General features: G+C 40.7%; 1 protein-coding gene across 2 annotated transcripts in view; it reads left to right on the plus strand.

Annotated features, from left to right (window-relative positions):
* The window catches only part of LOC146866404 (serum albumin-like), a 462,125-nt gene that overhangs the window by 362,120 nt on the left and 82,830 nt on the right, over nucleotides 1–17,175 (plus strand). For both annotated transcript variants that reach the window (XM_085636474.1, XM_085636475.1), the window contains one exon: nucleotides 10,811–10,940. In XM_085636474.1, coding sequence (XP_085492600.1) covers nucleotides 10,811–10,940 — 130 coding nt within the window. The remainder of the gene's footprint in view (nucleotides 1–10,810; nucleotides 10,941–17,175) is intronic.

Genomic DNA, 17,175 nt, shown 5'->3' on the forward strand with positions numbered 1-17,175 from the left:
CTGTGAGTTATAAAACACAAAGACAATGGCAAGCAATGGGTGGAATGAATTCCCAGCGAAGCTTTCAGAATGTCCACCAGAAATCTTTTAACCTAATGACAACCTGAGGTTTCGGTGCAACTGTAATCACTTAGCATGAAATGTAGCACTTAGTGGGCAATTCTTATGTTTTCATAATATCAAACCCTGATAGTTTGGGGACAATTGACTGCATTTGTAAAATATTTTAAGCTGATATTGCTCTGATAATTCAGGTGTGGATTGCTCACGTTATGGTATAATTTCCTCATTCCACTACAGGAACTGGTTATGTAGGTTGAGTTTACATGATCAGTGTCTAAGTTTATAAAATGTTTCTCATTTAATGTATAGCTCTCCTGTCCAAGTCGTGGATTGAGAAGTCTCTTTAATATTTATATCAGTTTTCCTACCTTGTCCTTGCAAGTCAAATTTCAAACATGTTTGACAGTTACCAGGTCCTGCTTTAGCGCTGGTGGCTCCTAGTGAGATAATGTTTTTGGTGCCCCCCCCAAATAATGATCATATATCCTTAGTCCATCTCTCATAAGCATTTCATTTGTTTATAGCGCTACTTTTACCAGTGAAGGGTGTCAGAGCATTTTATAGCATACACACATTATACCAAGACAATGAATAATATGTGTGTAAATAAGTCTTTAAGAAATGTTACATACGACAATGAGGATTTCAAGGTGTAGGAATCACATGCCATCCATACTAGTAGGCAGTATATTTTTAGAGTGTTTGATCTTGAAAAGCAGAACCTCTGGCTTTAAAACATACCACAGCAGTTGGGGTTGGTTTTACTAATAAGAATGCATTTCTACCCAAACTAACCCTTTTAGCAACATTAGGATAATGAAAAAACATAAGGTTCCAAACCTATACATTGCAGTTTGTATGCAGCTCTTTGATGATAGCTCATATCTCACTGTGCTATATTAGGATTTTAACTTTTCTCTTGGGTCAGTTTTTTGTTTTCCTTTGTTTCACCTTATTCTAATTCACTGTTATTACTTAAATAATCCTATTAAACAACAGAGAATTCTCTCTCATTTGGCTAATGAAACTCACTGAATTGGAAGTACATACATTGAAATGATCCTGGTTAGGTACTGTTCTTGTATCACCCACTCCAAACTGGAAAAATGTTGTTTTAATTCACTGTAATGAGCATACAAATGTTTCTGTTCTTTCACAAGAAACTGATAATGAGGGCAGACGGACCGTTACTAAGCTTTCTGTTAACAACATTCCTTTAACTATTCTTAATGTTTATGGCCCAACTCAGAATGTTTATTTGTTTTGGTCTGATATTGAAAAAAAAAATCTTCAGTTTGATGAGGAATATTTTCAGCAGGAGACTATAATCAAGTTGTTGATCCTTTTTTGGATAGACAATCGACAATTAAGTTTATCACTCATAAAATGCACAAACAATTTTGGGGCACATCAGCAAGGGCCGGCGATAATTATCGATCAGCACTCTTAGCGCGAGGATACAATTCCAAGCGCAAGCTGGCAAAAGTGCGATTATCGCTGGAAATCCAGCGATAATCGCACATCATTTGGCGAAAGCTTGATTATAGGGCAGGGCATACTTAGACATTATATCCACCTTCCATTGGATATAATGGCTAAGTAAGACTGAAAGCAGGCGTAAGTAAAGTAGCGATAACCGAGGTTAGCGCTACTTTTCTTATCGCTATGCTGTTTAGCGTGCAGCTTGTTAATTGGAGAAATGTCGGTTAGCGACATTTCTCACGTTATTTAGGTGTGGAACGCCCACTTTGCATCTCATTAGAGATGCAAAGGGAGGCGTAAGGAAAAAGGATGCTAACATCTGATTATGCATGTTAGCACCCTCTTGTTAATAGGGCGATAGCTTTATCTCCGCTTTTCTGGCTTATAAAGCCAAAAAAGCGGAGATAAAGCCCATTTTAATATTCCCCTTTGTTCTTTCATCTCTCGTAGGGGCATATCAGCAAAGGCCGTCGATAATTATCGCTCAGTGGTCTTAGCTCGAGGATAATTATCGCCGGCTAACGCTGGATTGTATCGCTGAGATAGCGTGCTATCAGCAACGCTTATCTCAAAAGCGATACAATTCCAAGTGCAAGCTGCCAAAAGTGCAATTATCGATGGAAATCCAGCGATAATCGCAGAACGTTTGGCGAAAGCTTGATGATAGGGCAGGTCATACTTAGCCATTATATCCATCTTCCATTGGATATAATGGCTAAGTAAGACTGAAAGCAGGCGTAAGGAAAATAGCGATAACCGAGGTTAGCACTACTTTTCTTATCGCTTTGCTGTTTAGCGTGCAGCTTGTTAATTGGAGATATGTCGGTTAGCGACATTTCTCACGTTACTTAGGTGTGGAACACCCACTTTGCATCTCATTAGAGATGCAAAGGGAGGCGTAGTGAAAAAAGGGTGCTAACATGCGATTATGCATGTTAGCACCCTCTTGTTAATAGGGCGATAGCTTTATCTCCGCATTTTTGGCTTTTAAATCCAAGAAGAGACAATTTCTTAACTAATAAACACCTTTCTCAGTGTAGAAAAGAGCCTTTTTTACATAGCTAACCCCGAACCTTTTGGCAGATACCTGATGCAACTCGACCAAGTGTGTGCTGGGATCCTGCTAACCAGGCCCCAGAACCTGTGTTCTTTCCCAAACCTGTACCTTTGTTTCCATATTTGCCACACCTCTGGGCCACATGTAAGTCCCTTGTTAAAGGTACCCCTGGTACCAGGGGCCCTGTGACCAGAGAGGGCCTCTGAGGGCTGCAGCATGTATTATGTCAGCCTCGGAGACCCCTCACCTTAACACCCACACCCTACAATTGCAGGATGAGTGTTTTGGTGGAGACTAAACTGAAGAGTCGACATGGTACACATCCCTGCGTGCCATGCCCACCACCATTGCCTATGGCATGGGTAAGTCACCCATTTAGCAAGCCTCACAGCCCTAAGTCAAGGTGCACGATCCCACACCAGAAGACTTAGCTGCAAGAGCAATATGCCCCTACAGTATCTGTGCCATTCACAGACATTGTAACTGCAGTGAAGCCAATATGGGTATATGGCCTGGGAATTTGTCATTACTAACTCCATACCTCCATGATGGTTTTACTGAAAGCTGGGACGTTTGGTACCAAACTTCTTAGAATATTAAACCCACACTAATGCCAGTGTTGGATTTATTATAAAATGCACTCAGAGGGCATCTTATAGATGCCCTGTGAAAAACTACCAACTTCTACTGTATTGACTGACTGTTGCCCGCCAGCCAGCCACCACCAGGCAGGTTTCTGTTCTCATGGGTTGAGAGCTTTTATTATCTCATAGGTCATGGACAAAGCGTGCTCTGGGTGGAGGTGCTCCACACCTCCCATTGGCAGGAACAGCAATACTTGGCAGTGAGCCTCAAAGACTCTAACCTTGTGATGTGCTGATGGGGCAGCTCCAACTAGTGAAGATGCCCAGCCTCCTGTCCAAGCTCTACTTTTGGCAGCAGGACAGTAGGGGAATTAGTAAGAATTAGGCCCAATAGGAGCAGGGATGTGCCCATTTTCCCAAAGGGAGGGGGCACCCAAAGAGTGTAGTCACCCTAGGGGGCAGTAGCCATAGGCTACTGCCCCTCAACCTCAGTAACACCCTTCAATTCAGTATTTAAGGACCCCCTGAACCTTGTTGCTCAGATTCGACAGACCAAAGAAGAAGATGGAAGAAGACTGCTGCCGGACCAGGAACTGAACCACTACAGATAGAACTCTGCAAGAACCCTGCTACCTATAGCCCGTTTGACAACTGGAGCTGCTGTTCTTCCAGAAACCCTGCCAGGATTCCTAGAAACCCCAAAGACCTTCCAGCCTTCACCCAATCTCCAAGAACCTCCTTTTGGCCCAGAAGGGCAGCCTGGCATCCGTCTGTACAAGAAACGCAGTTGTGACTCACTCCTGCAAAAAGAACTCTAAGACACAGCGGTAGAGGACTGACACCTGTGTCAACACAACTCTGCCCTGACAGAAGAAAGCACCACAGCTAGACATCCTCCATGGCCTAGAGGGACCCTTTAAGTCCAAAGACCCAAGCTGTTCACAACTACATTCCAGAGAGCCTGTGCCCTCCTCCAAGTGGCCCTATTGGCCTTCTTCTGCTCCGCTTGCTCAACCACGGCCTTTCCGAGATGGCCCAATATCGGCGGAACTCCTCCATCCCCTGTGCATCTCCATCCCCACGACCGCGACTGCTGGGCTGGTGGAGCCTCCCTTCGACCTAGAGTAACTCACTGACAATGACAGCGACTGTCTTGGCGTTCGCTGCCTGCTGACTCCCAATTAATCCCCATTGCCCTCCTCTGACCGTGAAAGCAGAACCTCATTGCCGGTTTCGCCCGCCTGGGCGCAGATACTGAACTCCATGCCTCTCCGGGTGCCCCCAGTCTCCATTGACTAGCCTTGGGCTTGGCGAACTCTGCACTCGGCTGCCCCAGTGCCGCTGGTGGTACAGTGCCTACCTTATAAACTGACCCTGGCCCAGGGCAGGTATTAACCCCAGAAGACTTGAAAAGTAAGTCATGTACTTACTTGCTGATGCATAACCTTGTTTTCCTTCCTTAGGATTGCATTGCATTCTATCTATTGCATACAACTGTCTATCTTTTTCAAGGACGAAATGTTACTGTTTCGGATTGACAATACCAAAGTACTTCCAAGACCTGAAATTTCTACTGCCTTTTGAAAGTATTACCTGCCACAGAAGTCTACTTACCTGTAACTGAGTTCAGCCTGGTTCCTAAAATAAGAGTAACTAAAGTAATATTTTTGCAAAATACTGGTCTGAAGTTAGTCATTGAGTGTGTGTTTCTGTCTTGTATGAGTGGGTACAACAAATGCATTCACACTACCCTCTGATAAGCCTAACTGCTCAGCCCAGCTACCACTAATTTGAGATTAAGGTATACTCTACTTTAACCTCTGCCATACCTTTAGGGCCTCACTGGAATCTGTACACACTATACCTCTTTTTGGTATCTTAAATACAGAGGTAGCTTCATACACTCAGCACCAAAATTGTTCCGATGGTGATTTCAAACATTCCTCCCATAAAAGCTCATCTTGATTTGTTACCAATTCATAAGACATCGAATAGATGGTGATTTAATAATGCTTTATTGTTGGACACCCACTTTGTCTCTTCTTTTATTGCATTCACCTCCAACATCTTTGCTATTCACAACAACTCTCTTCCATCCACCTCAGTTATTATGGGATACGTTTAAGGTGAATACACATGGCTTTATTATTAACTATGTCTCTAACAAAAAGAAATCGTTCCTTAAGCAACACACTTAATTGTACTTTTATTAAGCAATTGGAACATCAATAGTATTCTTGTAAATCATACACTGTGCTTCATGATTTGGTTGCAACTAAACTCCTCTTAATGAAATCTCCTCTGAAGACAGCTCCTCATATTTACTAAGATTCATTGGTCGATATTATAGAGGACGCAATAAATCAGGTAAACTCCTGGCCAATTATCTCAAAATACAAAAGGTCATGCAAAAGCGGAATCTTTGCAATCCAACTCACGTACCCCGATCTATAAAAACTGTTATATTCTTCATGAATTTGCAACTTGTTATAGTACACTTTATACTCCTGAACATCAACCTACAAAACCCTATATTTACTTTTTTCTCAAACTCTCAACAAATCTACTACTTTAATGCCTGATTTATCCAGTTTGGAACAAGATATTTCCCCTTCTGAATTAACTTCTGCTCTTCAACTTCTAAAGAAGGGCAAATCGCCTGGGCCTGATGATTTTCCAGTAGAATTTTATTCCCATTTAACCACCATACTACTACCCAAGTTCATATTCTGTTCTTTTCCATCTAACACACGCATAGGTACCTTTTTAGAAGCAGTTATCTGTCTCTTTGTGAAAAATATACTTCATGTAAAAATTATCAACCTATTTCCTTAGTCAATGTGGACTATAAATGTTTTGCCAAAATTCTTGCTCTACGGTTAGAATCCCTTTTACCCAAATTAACTGGTTGAGAAGGCTGGTTTTATTAAGTTATGCATGGGTTCTGAAAATTCTAGACTACTTTTTTCATGTTTTGTTTAAAACTTCTAAACTCAATTATCCTCTGCCTGCCATTACTGTCAACTCAGAAAAAACTATTGATAGACTTATTTGGTTTTTCATGTTTACATTTTTACGGTGGTATGTATTCGGAAATAAAATGCTTCTCATATTCACAGTATATGATTATCCAAAAGCTGCTGTTACCATTAATGGATTAACTTCTCCTTACTTCACACTCCAAAGAGGCAAGGCTGTCCATTATATCCTCTCCTGTTTATACAGACATTAGAACCTTTTCTGTCCAACGTTCGACAAAACCCAATGCTCTCTGGTTTGCAATTTGATTCCCATCATTTAAAATTAGCTACATATGCTTATGATATTCTCTTTTTATCTCGAATCCTGAGGCCTCTCTACCAGTTATTTCCCAATAAATGTCTTCTTTTTCAGATTATTCAGGCTGCAAAATTAATTGTAATTAAATTTAAATCCCAGCTTGAAATATATATTGCAATAAATTATTATTCGCCTCTTTTGATTTTACCTGGCCTCCGGTCAAAGCTAATTATTTAGGATTATGCGTCACCAAATCTATTACTTCTTCTGCTTCCCTTAACCTTGCTGTTCTTCTTTTCAATTGACTCTCTTATTCCCAAGTGGAACCCTCTTTTCATATCTTGGTGGGGTTGTTCCAATTCAATTAAGATGATGATTGCCCCTTTTATTCTTTATACTTGATCTATGACCCCAGTGCAAAATCCTCAAATCTTTTTTTTAAATTGACTCACTTTTATTCAATTTATGGATTAAAAAGAAATCTTGTGTCTCTTAATGTGAACTCAGAAGCAAGAAACGTAATGGTGGGGTGAACTTTTCTGATTCCAACATTTTCATAAGACTTTCTATCTTTATCAGGCTTATATTTTGGTTCCTCAACAGTTCTTACACTTTTTCACCACTTTAGTTATCTTTATGGAAATCTCTTTTTTCTCCTTTTTGTTTTTGGGAATGTCTTGCACTATGCTCTCACCACACACATTTATCTTCCACAGTTCCTTGACATCTGTGCCAAATACTTCCTCCTCATTTTCCTTGTACTTCATTAAATTGTGTTACCTTTGTTCAGCTGCCCATTTGGTAGAATAATATAATTAAACATAATAATCAACCGCTTCTCTGGAAAACAGGAAAACATTGGGGAATTTGCTGGACTGGTAAACTCTATAATAGTGATACTGCTCTCCTTTGCTCAATCCTAATCAAAATGTAATTGCCCCAAATCCTTGCAATCTGAATTTTCTATTTTATTGAACCTATTTTTAGGAATTCTGGTATCTTTGCCTGAAAATTGTCCTGAAGATCCTTTAACCCATTCTTTAAATGAAATGTTGTCGATTAGAGCTAAAGCCTCCCTCATCGATAAGCGGTTCAATCATTCTTCCCCTTAAGACCTACTACCTCATTAGAAAACTTGTGGGAAGATGACTTAGGGCATACTTGGCCAACTTCTCTCTGGGACAAGCTATGGCTTAAAATTCACAAAGCTTGTAGAACGACCAGTCTTATTCAGATGCATTTTTAAAAATTATAATCAAGGCTCCCAGTTTCCCATTTTTTACTGATTTTTTACAGATAAATATAGACAGAAAACAATGTGTTTCCAGTCTGTATTTATTTTTAAAAGCGGAAAAATGCTGATTACAGATGAGCAGATAGATAACACAGGGAGTAAACAAAAGGAGAAGATTTCTTTACATTAAGGGTATATATTAAAAAATATTTGTAGTAAATTGCTAATATTTACCTGTGGGTGTAGTGTTATGCTATATTTGGCTGCTGAATTTTCTAAAAAACGACAGACATCCAAGTATGACTGCATGTTAACCCCTTCGCTGCTGCGGACATTCCGCTGCAGCGCTGGGGGGGCAGGGGGGCAGCGCGGTGGGCCTGTGCTCATGACGGAGCCGCTCCGTCATGAGCCACGGTTGAGCTGTGCTCATGACGGAACGGTTCCGTCATGACTCCGCCCATTTGCGTTGTCCCCCCGCACAGGCGGGGAAACAGCGCCGCGTAGGCGGAGCGGCCGCCAACGGTCGTGTCATGACGGAACCATTCCGTCATGAGCACACGGCAACCGTGGCTCATGACGGAACGGTTCCGTCATGAGCGGGGAAGGGGTTAATCAGTTAAATAAATGTGTAAATAGACCAATTTTTACTCCACTTATTTTAAAACCGCAAAATAAATATAGATAAATACTAATAAGATGGTGAAAAAATAAATATGGATAAATAAAGACAGAAATGTTAAAAAAATAAATACCATAAAACCGGGAGCCCTAATAATAATAGGCTTTATTTCACTCCACATTCCATAACATACTTTGTTAATTTGGCTGATTAAAAAACGTTGGTTCTGTTCATTTTCAAAAAGGGACCTAAACCACGTTATTTTCATGCCTCAATACTTTGCTTTTTTGCGATAAGGTTTCGAAACAAATTAATGGCATTTTTTCAAACACCCATTCCTTCTAGTTTTGCCTCTCCTTTTCTTGGTAGCCTACATAGCGTTGACAGTTGACTTTTTCCAATAATAAACTGCTGGACCTTCTACTTGCCTTCGCTTTTCATCAAGTTACTATTAATAGGACATGTACAACTAACATATATTTTAAAGCCTGGTGGCATGTAGTATACCCATGGATGTCATTTGGGGGTAGTCATAGGTCTCAGCTGCGACCTCTACTTTTATTTCTCCTAGTTTTTTCTCTTTCAATGCATGGTGCATTCTGCAGCACACATAGAAAGAGGAAAACACCTCTTGTGATTGTTTTTATGCAGGAAGGTGTCCCTTCCTTCACAAAGACAATCATCCCCGTAACGCAGGCACCCTTGCACCATGGTGCAAGTGTGTCTGCGTTGGTGTTGCAACATGGTGCAAGGGTGCCTGTGTTGGCGCATGGCAGCCAATTGTGTGCCAGCACAGGAGAGAGCACAGGGAGCCATCATATTGTTTAAAATATGACACATCCCTGTGCTTTGAAAGTAACGCAGCACAGCGCAGCCAAATGACTTGCGGCACCGCCCTGCGTTATTTGTTTGTTAATAAGGTCCTTAGAATGAATGGACACGCGGAAGTTAGATCGGAAGGGAAGGGTTGTGTGTGTTTTTTTTTAAAGTAACCGAGGACCCATTTTACCAACTGCACACCCGGAATTCTTGACATTGAGTTTGTAGCCATATTTGAGGATCACGTGTAGAAAAGCACTGTTGATGTCATTATTTTTCAAACTTCACTCAAAAAAGGGTTCTTTGTGCAAGAAATAACTGAAGGATCTTTCCGGTGGGTAACTACATCCCTCATCTTGTCTCTTATTCCATCCTGATGCATTTGTGCACACGCGAAAGTCAATACTGTAGCTATTTTATTATAACTGTTTAAAATATTTTTATTGGCTTTCATGCTGACAAAACTGTAAAAATAGACATTGCATAAGAAATTGGTAAGAATCGCTTTAGCATCTTCAAACATCGGCGATGATTAAAAATGTAAGGATATGAAATAGCAATGCCTTAAGGGAAAGATGGGGAGAGAAGAAAGTAATGAAAAAAAAAGAACAGGAACAGCAGAAGCAGGTAATTAAACAATGAACAGGCGTGCTAGATATTAAAAGCAACACTATACGTTATCTGCTGAGTCCCATTAATAACCATACATATAGTGACCTAGAGATGAAGACCAAAAATATCAAGAACAATTTGTCCCTGAAACAGAATCAGCCAAATGATAGTAGGAGAAAGAGGTAGAATACCCCACAATCAGACTAGTGGAAAGTGAGTCAATGGGGGTATAGCATCATCTTTCTTTTGAGGTAGCAGCAACCTCACTGCATCCCATTGCATCAAAGATAAACAGCCATCTTGAGGTCTTTGTTGGGGAATAATGGCATTGCCATTCGCCTCGACCCACTTACACCACTCGCGGTTCCATACTTTGCCGGATGGGGGGTATGGAGACTTAGGTTCTGGGAATTAAGTTTCTTTCCCAATATCAAGGCCAGAACATTGATGCAAATCTGATATTCACGTTTGTTAGGGCATGACATAATGGCCAGGAGAAAAAGATCGGGAGTATAGTCGATCTGGGTGCTAGTAATCTTAATAATATTTGACCTTGCTTTTTTATTATTGTTATGATGTACACAGTTCTTGTAATTCATAAGGTACCCTGCAGCCATTCTGGTGACACAGGTGCTACATGAATAACAAAGTAACATAAATTAACATAAGTAGACATGTAGGAATCATATGGCGTTTGATCACAAAGATTGCTCTTTGCCAGAGTGATTTTACACTAGCATTTCAAGATTTCATAGATTGCTTTGAAGCAATTTCTATATCGACAATTGCTTTGCCTGAAATGTGCAAAGCCATCATTTTGCACTAATGACTCAAATTCCAGTGTAAATGTCAGCACAAAATTAAACCAACAAGAATAAAATATATACAACGTGTGTAAATCAACCAATTTGCACACACTGGCATTAGGATTCTATTGAATGGTAACAAACAGCATAACACTGATGTCACTTTGCATAGACTTGAGTTATCCAAGCCTTCTAGGTGTAGTAACTTACTTACCGTTCATCCTTTGATACCACAACAATTTTTTTGTTTTGCAGATTTACATATGAGTATTCAAGAAGGCACCAAGAATTCTCTGCACAATTGATTCAAGAAATCAGCGAAGGCTACCAAGAGCTGGTGATGCAATGCTGTCTAGAGAACTCTAGTGAATGCTTTACCAAAGGGGTAGGTTTCATTACTCTTGCATGCAACAAAAATTATTTATTTATTTTTTCAAAAACATTACTTTTATTTGTAGTTTTGTAGAGTAAGAAATATGCCAACCAGTGAATTCGGATATACATAAACATATATATATATTCACTGAAAAAAACACAGGTTTCAGGGACGTTATAGTTAGTTGGACATTTCATTCGTACAAAACCAGTGAAACTCAGACGTTATAGTTAGTTTAGCCAACTATAACTCACGCCCCCGCAATGCACTGCTGATGATGTCACATATTACATCATTCATGACATGGTCAGTGACATCACTGATGACATCACTGATGACATCTCATCTCAAACCTGTGTTTTTTTCAGTGAATTTCAAAGGTTTTTTAAATGCTAAATTTGAACTAAAACGTCCCTGAAATCTATGTTTTTTTCAGTGAATTTCAAAGGTTTTTTAAATGCTTATTTCTAACTATAACGTCCCTGAAACCTATGGTTTTTCAGTGAATTTCAAAGGTTTTTTAAATGCTAATTTCTAACTATGCCTATGCAAGTAGGACATGTATAGAAAGAGGAAGAAAGGTGCAGAAAGAAGCAACAGAAGTCCTGAAAGACGAAGAAAAGTGCAGAAAGAAGCAAGAGATGTGCACAAAGAACCGACAGAGGAGCTGAAAGAGGCCTTGTTGCAAAGTCATCCTGTGCCCCCAACTTTTTGCTGACGGGTACTGGTGGTAACTGACTCTGACTAACCGGGCCTAGAGCCAGTGCTATGCTAAAAGACACTGAGAATACAGTGAAAATACCTACATACACTAGGGAACATTATGAGTTGGGATACCCCTGTGATTGGCATGACCGACTCTGTAAGGCCCTAGTACATAATAGGGCAGGGGGATTAAAACTACCTCTAAAACTCTTAAAACTACATCTAAGTCAGAGGTGCAAAAAGACGCTTCTTTAACTAGTAGTCACATTTGCAGAGTGGGGGAGAAAGAGTGCTGGGCCTCCGACCAGCTCTCAGGAATTCCGCTGCATAGGATTTAGACAAGGTACCAAGAGGGCTTCTTGGCTCCCAAAGTTTCTGGTTTGGAGTGTTGGCAGCCAATCAGAGTGAAGTTTGTGCTCGGGAGGGTTTGCGAACCCTCCTCGGTGCTCAGATATCAACATTTTTCTATTTTAAATTTCTCAGGAACTACTGAACGGATTCACACCATTTACCAAAAAGGACGCAGTCTAAACCAAGACCTACCATTTTGCCAAATTTGGTGTAATTCCGTTCAGAAGTTCGGGCTGTAGTCTGTAATAAAGTTCCTATGGAAATTAACATGGAGAAAATGTGCTTTGGGACCCCCCTTTTTCCTCGGCCCCCTCTTCACGAATCACCCCGAAACTTTCAACACACCCTGTTTTTTGGAAAAGTTCATGAAGATTCGTCACACGGCGCCAAAGATATTTGCAAATCAAAAAACGCTTTTCCTATGGTAACTAGGTCCTAACTATAACTACCTACTGGCGACCGCCAGAATATATATATATATATATATATATATATATATATATATATATACCAGTTCAAAGAAGAGAAAACACACTCTCAAAGGTCAGTCGTTTTTAATTATATATATATATATATATATATATATATATAGATAGATAGATAGATAGATAGATAGATAGATAGATAGATAGATAGATAGATAGATAGATAGATAGATAGATAGATAGATAGATAGATAGATATAGATCTATATATGTGTGTGTGTTATATATATATATATATATATTCACTGAAAAAACCATAGGTTTCAGGGGCGTTATAGTTAGCTGGACATTTCCCTCATACAAGACCCTAGAAATTACCCCGTTATAGTTAATTCAGTTAACTATAACTCGCGCCCCCGCAAAGCACTGCCGATGACGTCACATATTACACCACTCATGACATGGTCAGTGACATCACTGATAACATCACTGATGACATCACTGATGACATCACTGATGACATCATCCATTGTCTGTGTGTTTCTATAAACTGTAAATATGTTTATTATATATAGGAAAAGGCATATTGAAGAATGAGTGAGTGTATAAGTGTGTGAATGGATGATTTTGTAGGTGCGTGACTGACTCTATAAGTGAGTCATTAAATGTATCTTACTGAATGCATGAGTTAATGACTAAACTGTGTGAATGACTGTATGCGTCTGTCTGGTGGTGTGTAACCGGATGCATGGTTTTGTGAATAGGTACATGAATGTCTATATAAGTTATTGATTGCTTGTCTGAGTGTCTGAGAATCTGCATGGGTACCTGAGTGTTTGTGTGTTTGTGTGGGTGGGATGTGTGTGAGTCCGTGCATAGATGTGTCAGTGGGTGGTTCACTGGGTGCATGGTTTCAACACTAGGTCTGTAATGGACTGTATGGGTGGGTGAATATCTGTATGGTTGTGTTGGTGTGCGAATATATATTTCATTAGTTCATGTGTAATTTACTACATATGTGAACGGCAGTATATATGTATGTTGGAGTACAGAAATGACTATAACTGAGAGTGCATGATAGTGTCTGTGGCTGTATGGATGAGTGTGGGCTTGTATCATTGACTGTATAAGACCATAAGAATCTGCTAGTATTTGTATGAGTATTTGACCTTGTGTGTGTATAACGGTATAGGTGAGTAAATGACAGTGTGATTAATTACTTGCATGACTGAGTATGTGTGTGAGTAACTCTATGGATGAGTAGCGGTGTGGGAGTGTCTATATAGGTGTATTAGTGCATATGATAGTCCTGTACTGAGTGACCATAAGTATGAGTGACTGTACGGGTGAGCGAGTGGATGGGTGTTGAGACGTAAGACTCTGTGATGGGGTATGTACTTATTGGTGTTAGAGTGCCTATGGTTTTGAGAGTGGCAGTATGTAATTTAGAGTGGGTGTATCAAAGGTTATATTAGGGTGTGACAAGAAGCATCAAATGATCACATGAATGACATCATCAGTGATGTCATCAGTGATGTCATTTGAGATGTCATCAGTGATGTCATCAGTGATGTCACTGACCATGTCATGAGTGATGTAATATGTGACGTCATCAGCAGTGCATTGCAGGGGCGCGAGTAATAGTTAGCTGAACTAACTATAACGGGGGAATTTCTAGGGTTTTGTACGAGGGAAATGTCCAGCTAACTATAACGCCCCTGAAACCAATGGTTTTTTAAGTGAATTTCTAAGGTTTTTTAAATGCTAATTCGTAACTATAACGTGCCTGAAATCTATGGTTTTTTCAGTAAATTTCAAAGGTTTTTGAAATGCTATTTCCTAACTATAACATACCTGAAACCTATGGTTTTTTAAGTGAATTTCAAAGGTTTTTTAAATGCTAATTCCTATCTATAACTTATCTCTAAAGCTATGATGTTTAATGATTTTCATACGATTTCTAAAACTTTATATTTCAGTGTATCATTACTTTAATGTTTTTTATATTGTTTTTCACAATTTTTTCTTTTTTTTTCAATTAATTCTTTTAAAAATTAAAAAATATGATTTGTTTTGAATGTTTTTTTTTAAATTGTACATTTTTGTAAACAATTTGTTATATTTTTTTTTATATTTTGTAAACTATATTTTTAATACATTGTTAATTTTTTTTTTACAATTATTTCCTTGGAGTCGTGCACCCAACGCGTTAGGAACCGAGCACCCTACGCGAGAGAATTCATGCACCCAACGCGTTAGGATGCGCGACTCCTAATTTTAAAGTAAAAAAAAAAATAGCCCCATCACTAATTTTTATATCATAGGGGACCCCATCCCCCGGGGCTTATAAAAACACGATGGGGACCGTGGGGGGAGCCCCAACGCCCCCACGGTCCCAGCCGGCTCCCTGTGTCCTTTGGGAGCCGGCATTGCTTTTCCACATGGGGAGCTGCTGACATGCAGCTCCCCGTGTGGAAAAGCAATATGGTTTGGATTTTGAAGGAGAGAGCAGGTTTCCCTGCTCTCTCTTTCAAAATCCAAACGAAGTTTGCTATGGGAGGGCGGGAGACTCCTGCCCTCTCATAACAAACAACAGTGTCCTGGGGGTAGGACACTGTAGGAGCCGGCTCTGGGGGATGGCGGTCCCCAGGGCCCACGAAGGCTCCAGGAAGGGGCCACGCATTCCCCCTCCCTCAATAAATAAAGCCCCGGGGGTTGGCTTTGGGGGGCCATTCACCCCCCACCCAATTTATTTTCTAGCCCCGGGGGGTAGCGGTCCCCAGGGCTGGGGGTCCCCCTGGGCACCCCTTTTAATTTTTTATGCATTTTGCCCCCGGGATTTGGCTCCCTGGGGCAAATTATTAAGGAAGCGCGAAATCCCGCACTTCGTTTTTTTTTTTTTTACGGCCAGATCCGCACACCCTGCGCGCATTTTGACGTTTAAAAAAAAAGGGGGGGCCCTGGGAGTCCTTCTGGGACCCCCTAAGCAACACTAGAGGGTCAGAGTATTTCTACCCTGCCCCCTTTACATCTTTCGCACACTTATTTCCCTTACTTCTTCAGCCTCGCTCCTACCGAGGCACAAAATGGCTGCCAACAGTTCCTGGTTTCGAATGTTGACAGACACTTGACAGCCAATTAGCATTCAGCGTGTGATTGGGAGAGGTGCGTGCACGGTGCGCAGAGGGTGCGCGGATACTCCGAGGCCATAGATATATATGTACTTTTAACTCTAATTTTCTCAGGAACTACTGAATGGATTTACACCATTTAAGCAAAAGGCACGAGTCTGAACTGAGGACTACCTTTTTGCCAAATTTGGTGTAATTCCATTGAGCAGTTCGGGCTGTAGCTGCGTCAAAAGGTCCTATGGGAAATTGCATGGGGAAAATGTGTTTTGGAACCCCCCCTTTTTTCTCGGCCCCCGCTTGATGAATCACCCCGAAACTTTCAGGATAGGAGCGGACCAGAGCTGGCCAAAAGTTTGGAAAATTTCGCGAAGATTCGTCAACCGGTGCCAGACTTATTGGGAATAGAATGTTGCGGATTTCCTAAGGAAAATAGGTCCTAATTATAACTACCTTCTGGCGACCGCCAGTAGGTAATATATATATATATATATATATATATCTATATATATATATATATATATATTTATTTCACAAAGTTGCACCTTAATTGCCAGACTCAGGGCGGGTGCTAAATCTGTAATGTGAGGGTGAACTCTTGAATACATTTTAAAGCACGTCCGAACAGACAAAACGGACCACTCACAAGATCACCATTTCATCTTTTATTGGCAAATAGAGATGTGTTTCAGCGTTAGCCGTTTTCAGTCCTTGCCAAGCAGTGCAAATGATACCACAATACATTAAAATATGTATCATTGTACGTCCCTATAGGGGGATTGTGGTGGCAAAAGAAAGAGGACTGCCTCCTTATCTTGTGCAGCCATATTGGTGTGGTCAGATGTGAATTAGTCCACATGGTAACATCTCTGGTTTCACATTTCATATTAACATAGTCTCGCTAGTTTAATGTCTCAATCAGTCCGCCAATAGAAATGAAAACCAGAGAAATAAAAAAAAATCGCTATATCAAAGGCATTTTTTAAGTCCTCTCTCACAATTCATACCTAGCATAGGCTGCCCACTGTCCCCCAGAGAAAACATGCAATTGTATACGCCATGTTGTTCCTCAGGATTGGTGCCTCTTGCCTCAGCCACAGTTGAAAATACACTTAGAAGACATCTCAGGGAGTCGGTTGATTGGCCATTACATCCTGCAATTAAACAATTGACGAAACCAAACGTAAGAAGTATGCCAGCTCAGATGCGATGTGGCCGTTCTGGCAAGACACAATACATTTGTTTAAAAAAAATCCACCTTACTTGCTGAACTCGGGGTGGGTGCTAAATCTGTAATGTGAGGGTGGACTTCCGAATCCATTGTGAAACATGTTCCATTGAAGTGGCCGCTTTGGAAACTGCCACTTCTAGAGCGGATAGACAGCCGTCCTGAACTTGCACCAGGAACGGCATGCATGGGGCCAAAGGGCGGCCAGGTTGACCATGCCCAGATTGGCAGTGGTACCTCGGTCCCTCCCCAGTAGGCCCCCTCCTGTCCTCATGGTCTGTAGATTCAGAGAAAGTGGCCTCCAGCCATTCTTAAGGTTCTAAGGGCTCCAGGAAGAAGTGGGACTTATTGTCCAGGATCACCTTCAGTTTGGAGGGAAAAAGGAGAGCATACTTTAATCCTTGGTC

Source organism: Triturus cristatus, chromosome 2_1, assembly GCF_964204655.1.
Source record: "Triturus cristatus chromosome 2_1, aTriCri1.1, whole genome shotgun sequence".
Lineage (NCBI taxonomy): Eukaryota > Metazoa > Chordata > Amphibia > Caudata > Salamandridae > Triturus > Triturus cristatus.